The following is a 19,415-nucleotide window of genomic DNA, read 5'->3' on the forward strand; positions in this document are numbered from 1 at the left end:
CCCATGGCCTGTGCCAGTGCCTCATACCTTGTTGCCTTGATCACGATAGGCTTCTGCACGTACTATACCCCATACTACCCCATATCGATTATGAATCTAAGGACGTATGAAGCTAAAATTAGATGCCACCTTGACACGTTTACCACACTCTAGAATCCTCTGGATGATGCTGCCCAAATGTCTAACAGCCCAAGAATTTATTTAGCATATCAACAAGCCCCAAATCAACACCTTCAGGGCCAAATGCCCAAGAACAGGTTATTCTCGCTGGCTTGTAAGCATGAATGGGGAATTACAAAAACATTTTGTCGCTAAAAATCATCATATCGCTTAAGGTCGCCGCCTGACAAGCCGGAAGTCCAGGAATCGGCTTAGCCTAAGCACTCTACTTATTGTAGTTTAAGCTTTAAAACAAAGTATGGCACACACATTAAAAACTGGTTTTAATCACCTGTACTTTACGGCTAAGCAAATAGTTGCACTCCTTGAAGATGGAAAATAAAAGTGTGAAAATAAAAGCACAAATTTCCGAGAAATTTCTTTTCCATATGTTGAGGTGGGTTTATTTTTCCGGGGTTCCCTCACTGAGCCACTTACTATGATTGTAACTAAGCCATCAACTAATTAAAGTATTAGCCATTTCTATGTTAATTAAGGTCGGTATAAGTAGGTAAACAAACAATAATAAGTCTGACGTTTTAAAATAATTGTTGTTCGGATATACAAATAGAAACAGTTTTTTCCATTCGCCGTTTTTTTCCATTAATATATTGACGTTGGGAAATATTGACTGGATTCAATAGATTTAAAAATGTATTGATGACTTTATAAAATTAAGAAAAGGAAAGTTTTACAAAAGGGAATATATTCATATTAAATGGAGACTATTTTTGAACAAATTGGTAATCAATAAAGAATACAAATACAACTTGAAAAATTTTTCTTAATTCATCTGTGGTGCTCCAGGCGAAATTCCTCAAGTACATAAATATTTAAGGAATCGGAGAACAAGAAAATATTTACTTGGAAATTAACCCTTTGACGCTTATGCTTCTTCACTAAATAGTACTCAACATACAAGGCATTCGAATGTTCTTTGCCAAGCAATTTCCATTTTCAAACGCTAACTAATTCAACCATATCTTAGTGCATTGACCTATAAAAAAGCAAATTCACCCGCTAAACTACCAAACGGCGGCCGGCAGCAGCATCAAAGTTGAATGCCAAACGGAACATGTTAAAAAAAAACACCGAATAGCTACCAAAAAAAAAAACCAACTCACTGGGCCAAGCACAGATACAAAGATGCACGCACACAAGTGAAGATACAGATACAGATACCCGTACGTAGAGTTGCATGCAGTGCGGTGAACTTAACGAAACTTCCGTTGTTCTGTGTGAGCAGTCGGTTTTCGTTTAGTTTCCGAAGTTGTCGGATCGTTAGTATTTACGAATATTTCTGCTAGTACCAGTGTGTTGGTGATTTTCATTTTATTTTTTCGAATTTTTGTAGTTGTAGTTGCTAAGTATTTTGCACAAGCGAACCGATCGCTGCCGCCTGACGCTGACGCTGCTGCCACTGCCACTGCTCTGCTCTGCCGCAGCGAAAAAGTTACTTTATCTTGTGATTGCTGAGAAGTTTCAGATTCAGTTGAGCATAAACATTCCTACGGTGTGGTGGTAGAATCCAAGCCAAGCCAAGTCTGCGCGTCGAACTTAAGTATTTTGAAATTGGTGCGAAGCGAGTCGAAAAGTGATTTTCTGAGCGTGTGCAGAGCTTCTTCTAGAATCTAGACGGAAGCCGGATACGAAAGTGTTATACCCCGCGGCTTGAGCGCAGCATGAAAAATCCTGCGGCTGGCCTCTGACAAAATCGAAAAGAATCTTCAAGCAAAAGGATTCAATCTAAACTAAAACAAAAGTGTTGAAACTTGAGTTTCGCAACTCTAAGATTAAAGCAGCAAAGAATCATCAAAAAACCTCAAGATGGCAATGAGTTACCACTACTACAACGGCAGCTCGCGATTCGAAATGGTCGTGGAGATCGCCAATATTGCGCTCGATGAGTTCAAGACCCATCACATCACGCGCAACTACACGGGCCTGGTCCAGCGCTACTACCAATTGGTGGAAGAGGATTACGGCGGTAGGTGTCAAGTGCCTTTAAATCGGTCTTAACTCCCTGCTCGGTCAGGTCTTGTTCATAAATCAGACAATCGTTTAACAATGCAGCAAGTGCAGCAGCACTCCAATTTTAGCCACATTATAAGTGCATAAATATGATGAATTGACATTTTTAATGCCTCGCAAATCATAACAAAAACGTTAACGTTACCGCCAACAAAGCGCGTACAACACAGCTAAACACAAAAACCAAACAACAAATTTAAAAAACCGAAACGAAAACGAAAACAGAAGACACAAAGCCGAAAACTCACTCAAAAAACTTCTAGGACAATTAAAAATGGTTTTTTTTTTTCGTATCTTGTGTACGCGGTATTAAATGGCGACCTTGGCCATGCCAATTGTATTTTTGACAATTATTAACGTAATTAAAATGTATTTACATTTTTCAGAGGTGGATCATAATGCTATTTTTTGGGGATTTCAATATTTGAGCTGTGTTATTCCAAAAAAATAGAATAAAAATTCCCTAAAATTTTATTTGAACATAGACAAAACAAAATACCGTTCCAGTTGGATCCGTTAAAAGGTCAATAAAATGGCATTAGTTAACAAAGCATTGTAAATGGATTTAAACTGAAACTAATCTTAGGTTTAGTAAATTATTTTGAAGTTGATATTCACTAGAGGCAGTCCGTTTTCGGAAACCCCTCAGATATGTGCCTTGGCGAGCCACTGACATGGCTTATCTTAGATATTTTTTGAAGCGACATCGAAAAGTTTACCTTTAGTTATCTTTCGTGTGCAGCTGAGCATGTATTTAGTAAATACAACACAATAAAATGAATTGAAACTCAAGATCGCGTTTGACGCTTTGATTGCCCGAAGGGTTTAAAATTCCTGACAATAAAAAAGTCATTGGAAAACGATCAATAACATTCAAATGCTATTAAAAATTAAAAAACTTTATTGAATTATTATTTTAATAGTCACAAACCTAATTAAATGGAAGCTTGTCTACTAAAAACAGTTAAGGAATAAATTTCAAACAAAAGACTTAGGACACGAACTTGATAAGTCATTTGTTAAAAATATTGAAAATATGTAACTAATTTGATTCAATTAGGAAAATAAATAGTAGTAACTAAAAATAACATTTATTTCATAAATGAATTTTCTTAAAAGTAAAAGTTATAAAATATGTGAGTTTGTAGAACCATTGACAGTCTAATAATACAGGTCAAGAATTATCAACTGAAAACGTGACAACAGATTTCCACTGGAAACTTGTAATATATTTTAATCAACCCGCTTTTATTACCAATATTATTTGTTCATAAATCTTTACTATGTCTTTAATCACTTTCTGTTGTAAACAACATGGGGCAGTGGAAATGTTGATCAATATAAAATTCCAAGCTCACTTGCAATTAATTACCACAAGAGGCCTGGGGGTTCCTCCATATAGTGTTCAACTATATCAAGACTGCCTATTTAGAAGTGGAATAATTCCTTAATAGGCTGGTACGCCCGACCTCACATTTTTTACAATTATTGCTCAGCGCAAAGGCGATATGCTGACACTTTAAACAATTCCCGCCAGTGACAGCATTGCCGGCAAATGGTTTTTTAAATTTAGCCACGATTTCATTCAGCTTCAGATAAATTGAATGGTTATCTTAACGCGAAGTGATACAAACTAATGAAATGCAAATGTAAGCTGCTGCGACTTGTCTCTACATTAACATACACAGAAACAGAAAACGAAATGAATTAAAAAGCCAATTGTGGTTATTAATTTTGTGATTCCTCGGCTTGATTGACAGATCCGCGAGCTGAACGGTACCCGCTGATGGACCATCCGATGTTCACCTTCGGTCTGGTGGCTGTCTACCTATCCTGGGTCCTGGTTCTGGGACCGCTCTTCATGCGCGACCGCAAGCCGTTCCAACTTCGTCGCACCCTGGTCGTCTACAACGCCTTCCAGGTGCTGCTCAGCGGATATATGTTTTATGAGGTGAGTCCGGACTTTGAAATTAGCCTAATGTATGCCCTCCTCTAACTCTGATCCCCGTTTTTTATTGTGCTCCAGCATCTAATGGCTGGCTGGCTGAACTACTACAATCTGAAGTGCCAACCGGTCGACTATTCTGATGGTCCCAGTTCGAAGCGGGTAAGTTGACGCAACCGGTCATTCAAATTCTAAATTTGAAGTCATAATCAAAACTCGATCGAAACTCGCTTATTCCCGAAAAATTTTCGGTGTCGTGAGGCACGCGTGGACTTAAGTCAGTGTTAGTTCCATTATATAACTAATCATTTGCTTCTTCGCTTTTTTTTTTGTGTTTCTGCCTCACCTTGCCGGAGTCATCTTCCGCTCTCGGCTAGCAAGTTCGTTGCCTTTATTTTTGATGATTCACTGACTCCGCCAGCCTCAAGACCAATTTAGTGTGCGCGTAAAGTTCAGCTCAAAGCCACTTGATTTTTTTGCTGACCGCGCAGACATATAAAAAACAACAAAGACCTATAATGATTTAATTATGCCTCTATGACGGCACAAAGTTCACATTCAAATGTCTGAACCGGGCCATTAAGAGGCCAGAAACCCCCCAGAAGAAGCTTCTTAATCCAAATTCTACAGCTAATTGCTTTTCGGACAGCAATTTGATACGCCTTCTTATTGATTGCACACCATTTTCCCAGTCACAAACGAAAAACAATTAAATAAGTAATTGTGTAATGAGAGTTTAAAGTTAAATACATAATTTTATGCCAATTTGTCCGTGCACCACAAATGAGGCATTTAAATATTCGTAAAATGGTACTAAGGCGATTGAAAACTCAAGTTTTTAAGTTTTCTCCATGAGAAAATGCTCTTGATTTGGCCCTAAAATGATTTCAAGTCTATACTTGTAGACTTTCAGCTTAAAAGTATAAGAATTACTTATATTTAACACCTTTGATTAGAATTTATATCATTTATTATATCATCGGTAGGCAGTGTATAAAAATTTCATCACCCCCAGGCATTAGTGACTGCCACTCCCGCAAGGTCTTCTAGTATGGCCTGTGTTACAATCAAATTAACAACATTTACTGCGGTTTCAAACAGTTCGGTTTGTTCCGCTGTTTGTTTGCAATTGTGATTGTACTTGGTCGATGTTTGAGACTTAAGTCAATAGAGCATAAAATCTGTAAACGCCGAGAGGCCTTTTCCCAATTCATTCATTGATCGGTTTCACATCCGCAACGAACTCAAATAGTAACAGAAAACAAAGAAGTCAATAAACTCAGACACAAAGGCTGGACTTTAGTGTCATTAGCATCCGTCATCCAGTTTTATTAACATTTCCATAAGTCCACGGCGCCTTAGCAGAGTCATAAAAGTCGGCATTGTTTGCATTGCTCATACGCCGCGTGTGCCCCCGCCGACGACATGAAGATGTGAAGACATGGACAAACACTTGCACCAGCAAATTCTTTAGCATGAAAAATGAAAACAAAATAGTCAAGTACTTGGCTTTGTACGCAAAAAGAAACAACCCGAAACGAAACTTTTGTAAACGAGACGCGGCGGAACGAAACTTTGTCAATGTCATTGCGCAAGTTCTTCTTTTCTATTCGGCGGTTTCTACGCTAATTGGGCACGTTGCTAGTTGTTCGGTGGGCGGTGGGCGAGAATTGCGCAACGACCTTGCTAGGTCAGCCGCACTAACAACTCTTTCTTCTCACTCTAACCACGCACTTTCACTTTTTATCGTATATTTTTTTTAGATGCTCAACCTGTGCTATCTGTACTACCTCTCGAAGCTGACCGAGTTCGCTGATACCGTGTTCTTCGTGCTGCGCAAAAAGTCTTCGCAAATCACCTGGCTGCATGTGTATCACCACTCGGTGACCCCGCTGGAGACATGGGTGCTGGTCAAGTTCCTGGCAGGTATGTTCACACTACTATTAAAAGGGTAATTATATCCTAACATCCTAAAATTTACTCTCCCCTCCAGGTGGAAATGCCACATTCCCCAATCTGCTGAACAACTTCGTGCACGTGTGCATGTACTTCTACTACATGATGGCCGCCATGGGACCCGAATATGCCAAGTTCCTGTGGTGGAAGAAATATATGACTGAGCTCCAGATTGTAAGTATCGACTCATTAAAATTGAATCAGTTCCAGCACAGATACCAGCCAACTAAAAATTAAATGAAACTTGTTTTAGAATTCGGCATGTGTGAAATGTTATTTATTCGGACTTAGATCAAACTTAGTCGCTGTTGGCAATTACTAGATTTTTTTTCGGCTTTCGGCTGGAATGGCCAAGACGCCGCCAAAAATGCAAACCAGTTAGACCGGCAGTCCGAGCCGTGCCTCAGAGTCAGCCTCTGCCACATAAATTGGCATTATTCATTGGGCCCAAAGGCACTCGAACACACACAACTAGTAGAGACCAGCTGCTATGTGTTAGTGGATTTTATTGCCAAAATAAAATGTTGGCTAATGCTTCTAACTGTGTCTTGCATTTGCTAAAACTCCGAAATGCCACTCTTAAACCACGACACTAAGATTCGGCCTCCGCCGGTTGTTTGTCTTGGCGCTAAGACTTTGGCAAACTTCTGGCCCAAACTTTTCGAGCCAAAGGCCAAATCTCTCGATCATCAATGATGCATTCTAAGAAATTGCACAAGATCTGTCCATATCCGAGATCCAAGATTTTTGTCACACCGAAATTAATACCAATTCAGAGATGATGTGATCAGACCACTTCCAATTTGATCTCGACGTGTTTCTGGTTATTCCCATTCTGTTTTTTGTTACCAATATTGTCTTGGCTTCTGTATGCGATTGGCTCGGCTCCACTTGAACGATTCTCATGGACCAGTCTTTGCTTTTTGTTTACGTTGATACGCATAATTGAAAGTCCCCAAGCATACTTGAACAACGTCGCTTGAGGCTAGTATATATGTGAGTTCCATTGCATTTTAAGCTCGCATGTATAGATACTTTTCGTTTTTGTATCTCTATCTCATTTTCCAAGTTTCGAAATTCTTGAAACGCATGGAAATATGGCGAGTTAAGTTTGTTCTGCCGGAGCTGGCCTCCTTCGAATCGAGATTCATTAATGTTGCTGTTGTAGCAGTTGTTGTCACATTCGCTGCTCGTTGTGAACCGCCTTGAGCATTCGCTGCTCCACAGTTGAGTTGTCAAACGATCGGTGACTAACTTAAGTAGCAAGCACAGGTTTTATATAGAAATTATTGTGCAGGAGCTAGGAACAGCAGTGGGTTCTCTTTGTAAGTTGGCCAATAAAAATCGAAGACATAAATTGAATGGAATAGGAATTGTGCTAATACCTGAATAGAAAGGTGAAACTAATTGCATAAATACTCCTTTTATGTCCCACAAATATATCAATTTTATTGCAATTTTTATTACTCAAATATTGGTCACTGAACCAGCCCCCTGCTCGAGCATAAAATCCCCGCTAAGGAGTGCTCACTGTGCTCATTTTATGCGTCTATGATATTTTGCATATATCTAGTCATTTTAGTACTCATTTAGCTTATTGTTGTTGTGCCTTCTAGTTTCATTGTTGCTGTTGTTATTGAGCATTTTTCTTGTTATTTTCCAATTGCTTGTCGCTGAATTCTATGCGATTACCGCCGTACTGCGCTGAACTGACATTTTTAATGAGCAGGCGAGCGCATCTTATAGATAATTTATCTGTCATGCCCACGACGGCAACTGTTTACTTTTATTGCCCTAGGCAGCGCTTGTCTTTACATACGATGTATGTATGTACGTTGTGGGCTGAGTTGTTTTGCTTTCAAAAGCGGTAGCAATTGTGCGGCCAACCAGTCGGATTCTTTCAGTTCCTGTCCGGCAATTAGCCACAAAGAAATAAAACCATATACCCATATATCGCATGCTCCAAATTATGGCTAACAGCCAAGCCCAAGTTGAAGTTGAGTTCCGATTTTCTGATTGTTGTTAGCACCATTTGAGATTTATTGCAACATCCTCGCCGAACAACCGAGGTAGGCCAATTCCAATTCCACCAGTTCCAAAAAAGTTTCCACATTTGGTGCACCGCCGATCCGACCAGTTTCGATTACATTATCATTTCGTGTTCGTTCCGTTTTGCGGCAATGAATGTTGGACTATGGCTACCAGAAGCACGGCTCCGTGCTCCGTGCTACGAGCAGCGCGTTCACTTTTATCCAGCACCGCGACGAACTTGCCACACCAACCGGGTGAGTGTCTATGTCGGCTATTGCGATGTCGGCCACATACACAGCCGCAAATGTAACCCAGTCTTTTGGCTATAACTTTGCGGCTGTCGATAGCGACCACTGGGCAGACTACTCATGCAATTTGGCGCGGCGTGTCTGGGTAAAAGTCAACAAGTGATCTGCCACTTTCAATTGCCAGCCAGTGGCCAGGTAGTGGTTCATGTTGGCATCCAGTTTTACGTTTGGTGTCCAGTTCAGTCATGTTGCAAGTGCAACAAGCCTGGTATTTACCGGTAAACGCACACAACATTCAATGCTCTATGGCAGGATTGTGCAACCGATTGAAAATAACAGTGGTGGAACAGTGGAACGAATCGGCCAAATAATTCTAATTTAATTGGCAACAATTAATCGTTGTTATCTCTCAATTTAAAGGGCAATTTGGTCAGCTAAGGGTGGCTAAGGCCTTGCTAAAAAGTAGGTCACAACTAGTTAGAAAGGAGTCTAGTAGCACACATTAATCTAAAATTGCAATCAGATAAAATAAATATATTTATTTGGGTCAACTTTTGTGACCTGCCCAAAAAGATTGAGTTTAAGATAGAGTTTATGGCTAAGAGCTATCAGACGAGCAACCACTTGAAGAACTTACTATAAGCCTGCATAGGAAATCCAACAGAAACCACACAAAGCGTCGAGGTCATAATGCTTAAGAAAACGTGCAAAATAATTTGGCACTTAATTATACTCAATTTATGAAGGAGGCTACTGCGGTTGCTGGAGGTCTTTTAAAGTATTTCCATCACAGAATTGAAATTTTTGGAAAATCCTAAAAATAAATCCGTTTTGTTAGAAGATTGGCCCATTTCCATCAATAAATTTAAGCCCACAGTATCCATGTTTCGACCAATGAAGCATTTAAGCGTCGACGTTGGCTTTCAACGGCCAGCAGACGCAAACTTGGCCAGTGGCTGTTGCAGCTACCAACTTGGCCAACTTTGCTGCCACCGTGGTGCGCCACTGGCTGAGTGACTTTGCCGCTGCTCCGCTGGTAATGGAAACCTGCATCGGTTGGCTGGCCAGCGTAATAATTTGTAGGTCACCAAAATAACCAAACACAGAAACACGAAAGCCAAGCAGGTTTTCCGCTACTCCTCGATACAGGTGGGAGTGGATGCAATAGAATCATATATCCGAGTACTGATCGATCAACATTACTAGAAGGCGTTGAATATGGGTTTTAAAACACGCGCCTTGGGGTCGCCAAAGGCCATTGGAAGCGGCTATCTCTAGCTATCGGGCCCAAAGCCAACTTGTTAATCTTGGCTAAGAAAAACAACAACTAGCAACATCAATACTTAATAGTCGCATAACAGTCACAGCAACTAATTCTAATCAAGTACTCAATTGCTGGCTAACTGAGTGCTTTTTGATTACCGTGCCCAGCTCAAGGGTGCTTCACATTGCCTCGTAGACTCGTATTTAACCGAAAAGAGTCAAACACGGACACAGTCAAACTGCCGTTTTATTGGCCACATTCAGGAGCTGTAACGCGGGCTTTGAAAAAAATTATGACTCGGCAGTACGGCTAATTGCATGACGTTACAACTTCCGTAACGAGACCAGATCTGCCCTTCGACTGACCAGAAAGAGGTGGTTCAAGTTCAGCCAGACTGTGTGACCTGGTCCAAAGGGGGCGTGTCATTATAGAGAGCTTTCCCAGAATTCAGGCGTAAGAAGAGTATTCCCACACCGCCCTAAAGAAATTTGTGTTATTAACTATGAAAACACTGCTTTCTAGATGCATTATATAAGACTTTACTAAAATATGAATTAAAATTTTTCCTATATTTTCTTTTTTTTAGGCCCAGTTTGTGCTGTGCATTGTCCACACCACCCGCGCCCTCTTCAGCAACCAGTGCCAGTTCTCGAAATTCATATCCGCCCTGCTCCTGCTGAATGCGTCCATTTTCTTCTGCCTCTTCATGAACTTCTACATGCAGAGCTACAGGAAGTCCAAGGCTCAGCAGCAGCTGCAGCAACAGAATCAGCTAACGGCCTCGTCCCTCAAGGCGGACAGCAACAACAACAGCACGATGGCAGTGTCGGCCCAGAAACTGAAAGCTAACTAAGAATATATAGAACCGAATGGGAGATGGACAATAAGTGCTTCCATGCTCGAGGGGAAACAAAAATTTCATGTAAACTGAACCGATTGGTGTTGGAAACAGAGGAAACGTAAAAGGAACAAGCGTTGGAAGTAGTTTTGGTACAAAGGTTTCAACTTATGCTAAGCTAAGCTTAAGAGCCATAAACGCAAGCACACACACACACAAAGAAACACATAAAAACACTCGAGAAAATATACACGCGTACACAGACGCGGACGCAGAGGAAGTCTCGATCATGCCGATCGATCGAACGTGGATGGACCATGGGGCGTATGCGCAATTCGATTATTTGCTAACCCCGCATGGTAGCTTTGCTTGATTGCTTCGCCTGCATCTGTATCTGTATTCTGTACCTGTATTCTGTACTGTATGGTGTATGTAACTGTACAACGAAACTGGGTCAATTTTCAAGATCTGCCTAAAGTGTAAGTCGCCTAATTCTAGAACCTCACGAAAGAAGCGCGATTAGTCGTAATTGAGCGGGAGCACAGCTCCCCATTAGACGTAAGCGATAATTGTAGTTGTGTATAGACGATTTGTAAATAGCCTGTTAAATGTTAATGTTAAATATTTGTAGTCTTAAGCCAACTAGTCTAACTTACAACATTCGCACAAACAAATATGGACAAACACTATATTAAAAGCGAAGACAAATAAAAGTGAAGAAAAGATCAATTTCGAAAACCAACCAAGTGGGTTTTGTTTGTTCTGACTCCCCAGTAACTGGTCATCAGTTAATACAATTATCGGGGTCATTAGGCCGGAAGAGCTTTATAAATATCCAAAATTTTGACAAGAATGATGACCTATCAGAAAGATATTGGTAAAGATATACATTTCCAGTGCTTCCTTAAAATGTATAGTGGAGATTAGAGAAATAGGAAGAATTATAAAGAGAAACAATTAATGAATTCTGTTCAGAATCCGATCTATGTTGTCAACAATATGGGGGACCTTTGATGGGGCTAATATTTTCGCTGCCAATCACTCTAAATACACGATATATATTTGTTTGATTTTTATTATAGAAAAAATATTTGCTTCCTATTAAGCACACCCCTTAATTTCCATTGTTTAAAAAAAAATATTCGTATATTTTAAAGCAGAATGGTAGAGAAGAACTAGAAATTTATGAAAAATGATACAATTTAATGAAAAATCTTTAAAAAATATTTTAACAAAAATGATAGATTGATTTTGTTATAAATCATTGTTTACTTTGTTAAAAAAAAATTTTAACTTAAAAAAAATGTATTAAAAAAGTGGAATATATGTTCCAGAACCACCAATACCACACGCATAAACTCCTCGAACAGCGCCGGCACATAAGTTGTTGAAAGAAGAAATTAAAATAAATAAATGTGAGATGTTAAAAAAATAAAGAAAAGTTAAAAAATGGTTTGAATCTCGGAATTCAAACTGGGCGGGTAGCGGGTGAATATTTTAAGAACGAGTGTACACACTTGGTAAAAAAAAGCTTAGTAACCTGGTCCCACCGACAATTTTTAGTGAAAACAGGGTTGGAAAACGCTTTTGAACAGTCAGGGAAACACCTACTGTGACTGGCGCGCGAAGAAGAAGAAATTGGGCTTATCAAACAAAAAAGAATTTATATTAGTTTTTTTTACGACAAAGTACGGTCAAACTAGAGCCCCCAACAGCATGGAGCAAATGGAAGTAGATGTGGATTTGTCGGCCAAGCCGAGTACCTCGTCAGCAGCAACTACCGGCTCCGGCGGCCAAGCGCAGGACCCGGCTCCGAATGCAGAAGCGGCACAGGCCAAGGGAGGAAACGTCATGGCTGCACCTGGAACCAGTGCTTCGGTGACCATTTCCCTGCACCCGCTGGTCATAATGAATATATCAGAGCACTGGACCCGATTCCGAGCGCAGCACGGTGAACCGAGACAAGTGTACGGGGCTCTCATCGGGAAGCAAAAAGGTCGAAACATCGAGATCATGAACTCTTTCGAGCTCAAAACGGATGTCATAGGCGATGAGACAGTTATTAATAAGGATTACTACAACAAAAAAGAGCAGCAGTACAAGCAGGTTGGTGCAACATTGACTTTGTTGGGACCTTTTCAATTCCCATACTCCTTGTCCGGCAGGTTTTCAGTGATCTGGACTTTATTGGTTGGTACACAACAGGAGAGAGTCCCACGGCAGCGGATATAAAGATTCAAAAACAAATCGCCGCCATTAACGAGTGTCCCATCATGCTTCAGCTGAATCCTTTGTCCCGCAGCGTAGACCAGTTGCCCCTGAAGCTCTTTGAATCATTAATAGACTTAGTGGACGGGGAGGCAACTATGCTGTTCGTGCCTCTTACCTACACCCTTGCCACTGAAGAGGCGGAACGCATTGGAGTTGACCATGTGGCTCGTATGACGTCCAATGAGTCGGGGGAGAAAAGCGTGGTGGCGGAACACCTAGTGGCCCAGGACAGTGCCATAAAAATGCTAAATACTCGCATCAAAATCGTGCTACAGTACATCCGAGATGTGGAGGCAGGCAAGCTGAGAGCCAACCAAGAGATTTTAAGAGAAGCCTATGCCCTGTGCCACCGTCTGCCCGTAATGCAGGTTCCAGCCTTCCAGGAGGAGTTCTACACTCAGTGCAACGATGTGGGCTTGATCAGCTACCTGGGAACACTCACCAAGGGCTGCAACGATATGCACCACTTTGTCAATAAATTCAACATGCTATACGATCGTCAGGGTTCGGCGCGACGCATGCGCGGTCTATACTACTGATTTGATTATTAAGATCCCTTACATTAAAGTCTCTGAGTATGTACGATGGGTGAATGCGGTTTTATTATACGTATACGGGTGGCATCAAGCGATATCACTTTCTTCTGGCACCGAGCTTTTAGCTCCCAGCTTCCTAAATTCAATTCAGATGCACATTACATTTCCTAGACAATTAAATTTGAGTTACAGCAGGATTAGTGTTTAGTGATTGTAGTCGTCCAACTTGATGCTGGCGGCATACTGCTGCAGGAACTCCACCTCCAGTGGGTGCATCTCCTTGGCGGGAATGATGAGAGAATGGAGCGGTCCTCCCATATCGGTGGATCGCATCTCGAGTAGCGTACCCACAGCAATCTGCTGTGACTCTTGGCCCACACGAGCTAATCCTACGCATAACGACTGCTCGTTCAGCACGGTGTTCTTCTCCAAAGAATCCTTTTTCTCGACGATGGCCAATAGTTGGTGGGCCGCCTCCGCCACAGACATAAATCGCGGTGGCATGTATTCTTTGCGCTTTCGCATCAAGGACTCTGGCGTGGGCTCCTTCACTTTGATGTCCAGCAGGCACAGAGTGTGCATGTTGTGCAGGCGGTTTAGTTTGATTTTGTCATAAAAGCTATCTGGCTTCCAGGTCTCGTCCCAGTAGGGAATCGATACCGTCTCGCCGAATTTGTACAATTGAAGGCCACAGCAGCCGACGGCATTCATAATTGATGCATTGTGAATGACCTTGTAAGGAATATTTTTCTCCTTAGCTCGCAGTATGAAATCTGTGTGCGTAGTGGCGCCAAAGGGATCCCCAACAACCAAGAGAGCCACGTCGGATTCGCCTGCTCCCGACAGGATTTCGTCTGCTCCTTGCTCCACCAGATCACGGTCAGCCAACAGCAATGGTCGACCATAGAACTCTTGCTGTGTATGTGATAAGAATAAGGGTAAGTAATCTTTGGTTCTAACGAGAGCTAGTGGGGAATATCAGATGCTTTTTAACCTGTTGTTATACCGATAAATCAGAATTCCCCTTTAAACAATAGCGTGTTTTGGGGTAATTGTAGGGGTAACTTTCCAAGGTTAAAAAGCATCGTCATACCCAGGTGAAATTATAGACACCCAACCCACCATGTCCTCAAGGCTGCAGCCTAGAATAGAGGTGTACATCTCCAAATAGACGCGACTGCATTGCTTCACTATCTCCAGCCCCTTGACAGTAATGTCCTTGAGGTCTCCAAGGCCGAGTCCGATTAGGTAGAACATCTTGCAACTGCGAAAAGTCCACCCGCTGCACTCCTGCCGAAAATTCTTAATGTTTTTTTAAATGCAACACGTGCCGAGCGTTCTGTGTGACCGCAGGCAGAGCGCCAAAAAATGGCGATTGCGCATTAGAGTGCTAGGATCTGGTCACACTTCACTGTTTCTCTAATTATTTAAATTTTTGAACAAAAAATAATTGAGTATACAATTTGTTAAATTTTGTTTTATGTTTATTGCTATTAACACCTTTATCTCAAACATGGAATTATCATTTTAACCTAATGAATTTGGCATTCTCGATAAACGCTAAACATTTAACTTAAAATTAAACAAACGTAACTTCCAAAAACATAGTTAAATTCTAAATAATTTGGCTACTTTGGTCCTCTGAGTTTGTTTCTTCGGATATCTTAAAGTTGCTAATTTGTGGACTGCCAAAAAAGAATCATGAAAAATTGTGTGTTTTATGAAACGTTAAATGAACTTACTTTGTTGTAGCACCGCGGATAACGCAATAAGCAATAAATCTCTCGATCTAAAATATCAATCGTTTTATAACTTTTAACAAAGGTTTGGATCACAACAAGACTTACCATCATTTCGAAGGCTCCATAGATGGTAGAGTGATCAAACGACTTTCGAACTTGCAAAAAGTATTTGTGAATCTCGGCACCCAGGTTAACCTTCCAATCAGGGCACTCATCGCGCGTCTGTCGGCAATTAATAATCAGGCTGAACGTCCGAATAAGCATGAACATATCCGCGTGACGGCCACTCTCTGCTAACTGTTGCCAGTTGACTGTCTTGGCCATTTCGAAAGCCTTTCGGGCCTGTTAAAGACAAAGGGTGAAATCTTTATATCAAAACTTCAACCGAACTTAGATACTAACATTGCCGGTAAGCTCTTTTTTAACAGGTGTTTCCGTGTACTTTTCCATAATAATTAGAAGAAGTGCCACAGCAATATCGTTACCCACTCTAGATGACTTAACTAGCGCGGGAATGGCAGTGTGCAAGTCCAAGACTTTTTCCAAGCGCTCTGCACCGAGTCCGTCAACAAATTTCTCAAACAAGCCAAGTGCAATAAAATGAATCTGAAATTGTTAGGTGAAAATCAACCATGTTAACGTAAGAGATCTGGAAACCGTGAATACCTCTTCCGAGTCCAGTGATCCTGCCCGGTAACACACTGTATCTACCAGGATCAAGCGCTCTTTCATGAGCAGCAAGTTGTCCCTTTGGTAATTCATCATCATAATCGATAACGTGAAGAGATCCAGAGCCTGCACCAGCTTGAATGTGCACTTTTTAGACAGACTCTTCACAAAACGATGTAGTAACTAAAAAACTTTTGAAAGTAAGAAACAAATTCATTAAAATATAGTAAAAGGCAGCCACTTCTCTAGCGTCCGAAGTTTCATGCACAAACGGAAACCAATCCTTGATCGAAGAATTCGTCAGCATAGTTTCAATTTGCTCATGGGTGTAGCCAAGTCGGGGCTCTTCGTCCTCCAGAGCAGAAGTGTCAAGCGAAGATACGGTTGTATCCATTTTATAAATTTTAAACAGATGCGCAAAACAATAACAATATAACTTAAACTAGAGTGGCCAGATTAGTATTAAAAAATACCAATATAATGCCAGAATACCAAGAATTTATCGTAATTTCCACATCCACTTCCCAGCACTGGATTTTATTTGTGCTCCACGTGCGGGTTTTGTAAATTTTAGACTGCTGTTATTTTTACTATTTTTACCTAAACAAAAATATTAAGTATGCCGCCTGTAAAGAAACCAAAGGCGCAAAAGATCGAAAAGGTGGCTACGCCTGCAAAGAAGACAGAAACAACCAAGGAAGTTGTTTCAGGCCAGGTAAGGCGGCAAAGTTTGTGATCCCCTGCGGATAACTGTAACGTGCATCCATTTTAGCTGAAGAAGAAGCTGAAGCCCCAAGGAAAGCAGGGCCCCGAACGCGGAGTGGTGCTTGTACAACGCCTGCCCCATGGATTCTTTGAGCAGCAGCTGCGACAGTACTTCAGCCAGTTTGGCCGTGTGACGCGGGTACGCATGGGCCGCTCCGAGCGCACGGGTAACAGCAGGGGCTTCGCTTTTGTTGAGTTTGAGTACCCAGAGGTGGCCCAGGTGGCCGCCGAGACCATGGACAACTATCTCATGTTCCAGAAAGTGGTCAAGGCCAAGTACATTCCACCGGAAAAGCAGGCTTTTAACTATTTTCGGACCTCAGTTAAGAGGGTGACGAACAAGGTAAGAAATGGAGTTAAATTAACTCTAGTGAACAGAGTCCCGACCGTATGGGTATGATTAACAATTATAATATTTACAGGCTGGAAAGCAAATATTCGTGTCCAATCTGATCCAGGCTCGTCAGCGCAGTGTAACAAAGCAAAACGATTGGAATGAATCCGCCTGCCAAAAACGCACGCTGGCCAATCTTAACAAGATCAAGAAAGTCCAAGAAAAATATAAGCATTTGGGCATTGACTTTTCCAATTTAGTGGTAGAGCCAATTAAAAAATCAAAGGCAACGCCAGAGGCCTCAACTAGCAAGGATGCGGCCAAGCCTGACAAAAAAAAGAAGGAGCCAAAACTAGAAGACTTGCTGGGAAATACCATCAACGAGGACTCCGAAGACGAGGATTACGTTGATGCTTCCGATGACGAGTCGGATGTGGATCTTGCAGAAGATGACAGTGAGCAAGACAGCGAGGAGGAGGAAGATCTCCCAACGCCACCCAAGAAGACTTTAAAGAAGCTGCAGGCATCCGCTGACAAATTGAAACGCAAGCCCGGTACTGGCGGTATCCAGAAGAAAAAGGTGGCTCCAGCAGTTAAAGCACCTAAGAATGATGCCACCCAGAAACTGCAGCTGGCCGCAGCAAAAAAGCTGGCTAAACCCCTGCCCAAGAAAGCAAAGAAGTCCAAGAAGTAGTAGTTTAAAATGTATCTATATCCTAGTTAAGTAAGAAAACATTTGTAAGAACAGTTGTGTTTAAAAAATGTCCTTGTACAAACTAAAATTGCGCCTTGGTCTCTTCCTCCAGTTTAATGCGCTTGCACTTCATGCGGCGATTCTGGAACCACACCTTAACCTGCCGCTCCGTCAAATTCAAAGCGACGGCAATCTCATAGCGCCTCAAGCGGGTCAAATAGTTAGAGTAACAGAACTCCGCCTCCAGATCCTTGAGCTGTGATTTTGTGAAGGCCGTACGTTCTTTTCGATTCGTCGTGGTGGCTCTGGGCTTTGGATCCTGATTTAAACAGCTTATATCCGATTGCAGCCATTGTTCTCTTGCCTCGTTTGACCAATTAGCCTCAAAATTCGAGTAATTAGGGTAAACTGAAGTAGAATTTTGGTTTAACTCGTAACAGCAGTCAGTGTATCCTTCGGATTGGTCGAGCCAGGCTTTGGTTATATCCATGTAGTATCCCGAATCGGAGACCGCGTTTGCTTCAAAGTTCTTCATGTCGGTTCTTTCGTCTCCGGAGCTAAACTAAAACTGAGAGCTCCAGGTCCAGGGGATCAGCTTATTAAGACGCGGTTGCTCGCCCAATTCAAATGGCTCAATCTGTTTTTTCACTTAGATGCCAATGATGTGCTGTTGATATGATAATTGTGCGCAACATCTGGACACACAAGACCTCAAATCGTCGCGTGCCCCGCTGCTAAATGAGCAGTTATGACACTCATAGTTCGGTTTGTTGTTTTAGTCTCTGATCTGAAGTCAAAACAAACTGGAATCCGATCCCCCGTCGTCCGGTCAGAAACGGAAGTAGCTGCAGGCTTGCTATCCCTACCCTTGCTATTCTTGGGCACTCTCCCCATGAGTCAAGTGCTTTGTGCGGCCCACTATAAAATTCGAGTGAGCGGCCATCGGCAGGTCGTAAAAATGTGTCGGAGATTTATCTCAAAGTTGCAATTGCACGCGCTTTTAAACTGAATCGGCCTATTACGTTGGCCCACTGAGCGTATATCCCAGATTACAATTGCATTTTGATGTTATAATTGATGGTACAAACACAGAGAAGAGGAATATTCAAGGGGCTACTAAAATAGCTTGTGTTTTAAAATTTATATTCAATCAATTTTTTACTTTAGAATTATGTTTGAAACTTTGAATCTAATTTTTGGCGGCGTATTAACTTCGCCTACTCTTACAGTTAAATACGCAGAAGCTTTAGACGAGTATTTTTCCCTCAGAATTATTGAAAATCGATCTACAACCCCTTTAAGTTATTCCGCTCAAGAATCAAATGGAAATTGGCCAATTAACTATCGCTGGGGGCCATATTGTCCTCCCATGCACTTTTAGACAATTTTTGAAGGGGATCCCTAGAAAAATATGAAGAAAAATCTAAAAAATATTTTGTTCCTAGATTTTGATGCAGAATGATGGAGAATCAATCTACAAATCATTTGAGGTATTCCCCTCAAGAATCGGATGGAAATTGGCCAAGATATAGCCTTCGCGGGGGCCATATTGTCCTCCCATGCACTTTTAAACAATTTTTCTAAAAAAAATCTAAAAAATATTTTGTTCCTAGATTTTGATGCAGAATGATGGAGAATCAATCTACAAATCATTTGAGGTATTCCCCTCAAGAATCGGATGGAAATTGGCCAAGATATAGCCTTCGCGGGAGCCATATTGTCCTCCCATGCACTTTTAAAAAATTTTTGAAAGGGATCCCTAGGAAAATATGACACAAAATATAAAAAAATGTTCGTTCCTAGATTTTGATGCAGAATGATGGAGAATCAATCTACAAATCATTTGAGGTATTCCCCTCAAGAATCGGATGGAAATTGGCCAAGATATAGCCTTCGCGGGGGCCATATTGTCCTCCCATGCACTTTTAAACA

At 41.4% G+C, this 19,415-nt stretch overlaps 6 protein-coding genes across 6 annotated transcripts; 3 read left to right on the top strand and 3 right to left on the bottom strand.

Moving 5' to 3' along the window:
• Positions 1-1,618: 1,618 nt before the first annotated feature.
• LOC6501624 (elongation of very long chain fatty acids protein 1) lies at positions 1,619-11,214 on the top strand. Its single transcript, XM_001955595.4, has 6 exons — positions 1,619-2,146; positions 3,951-4,141; positions 4,217-4,297; positions 5,899-6,061; positions 6,129-6,265; positions 10,221-11,214. The coding sequence occupies exons 1-6, from the start codon at positions 1,987-1,989 to the stop codon at positions 10,485-10,487; spliced, it is 999 nt and encodes a 332-aa protein (XP_001955631.1). The 5' UTR covers positions 1,619-1,986; the 3' UTR covers positions 10,488-11,214.
• Positions 11,215-12,036: 822 nt separating this feature from the next.
• LOC6501625 (COP9 signalosome complex subunit 6) lies at positions 12,037-13,330 on the top strand. The gene is made up of 2 exons (XM_001955596.4): positions 12,037-12,578; positions 12,638-13,330. Exons 1-2 carry the CDS (start codon positions 12,189-12,191, stop codon positions 13,280-13,282), a joined length of 1,035 nt encoding a protein of 344 aa, XP_001955632.1. The 5' UTR covers positions 12,037-12,188; the 3' UTR covers positions 13,283-13,330.
• LOC6498942 (diphthine methyl ester synthase) lies at positions 13,324-14,643 on the bottom strand. Its single transcript, XM_001955597.4, has 2 exons — positions 14,402-14,643; positions 13,324-14,194 (listed from the first exon to the last, which is right to left on the bottom strand). The coding sequence occupies exons 1-2, from the start codon at positions 14,534-14,536 to the stop codon at positions 13,484-13,486; spliced, it is 846 nt and encodes a 281-aa protein (XP_001955633.1). The 5' UTR covers positions 14,537-14,643; the 3' UTR covers positions 13,324-13,483.
• A 102-nt stretch (positions 14,644-14,745) lies between these two features.
• On the bottom strand, positions 14,746-16,163 carry LOC6498941. The gene is made up of 6 exons (XM_001955598.3): positions 15,932-16,163; positions 15,688-15,873; positions 15,424-15,627; positions 15,127-15,363; positions 15,022-15,068; positions 14,746-14,964 (listed from the first exon to the last, which is right to left on the bottom strand). Exons 1-6 carry the CDS (start codon positions 16,082-16,084, stop codon positions 14,895-14,897), a joined length of 897 nt encoding a protein of 298 aa, XP_001955634.1. The 5' UTR covers positions 16,085-16,163; the 3' UTR covers positions 14,746-14,894.
• A 33-nt stretch (positions 16,164-16,196) lies between these two features.
• LOC6501626 (MKI67 FHA domain-interacting nucleolar phosphoprotein) lies at positions 16,197-17,571 on the top strand. Its single transcript, XM_001955599.4, has 3 exons — positions 16,197-16,405; positions 16,463-16,798; positions 16,878-17,571. Exons 1-3 carry the CDS (start codon positions 16,310-16,312, stop codon positions 17,481-17,483), a joined length of 1,038 nt encoding a protein of 345 aa, XP_001955635.1. The 5' UTR covers positions 16,197-16,309; the 3' UTR covers positions 17,484-17,571.
• Positions 17,481-18,700, bottom strand: LOC6498940 (homeobox protein MOX-2). Its single transcript, XM_001955600.4, has one exon. The coding sequence runs from the start codon at positions 18,016-18,018 to the stop codon at positions 17,566-17,568; it is 453 nt and encodes a 150-aa protein (XP_001955636.1). The 5' UTR covers positions 18,019-18,700; the 3' UTR covers positions 17,481-17,565.
• Between the last annotated feature and the right edge of the window lie 715 nt (positions 18,701-19,415).

The sequence above is a fragment of the Drosophila ananassae genome, chromosome 2L (assembly GCF_017639315.1).
Source record: "Drosophila ananassae strain 14024-0371.13 chromosome 2L, ASM1763931v2, whole genome shotgun sequence".
Classification (NCBI taxonomy): domain Eukaryota; kingdom Metazoa; phylum Arthropoda; class Insecta; order Diptera; family Drosophilidae; genus Drosophila; species Drosophila ananassae.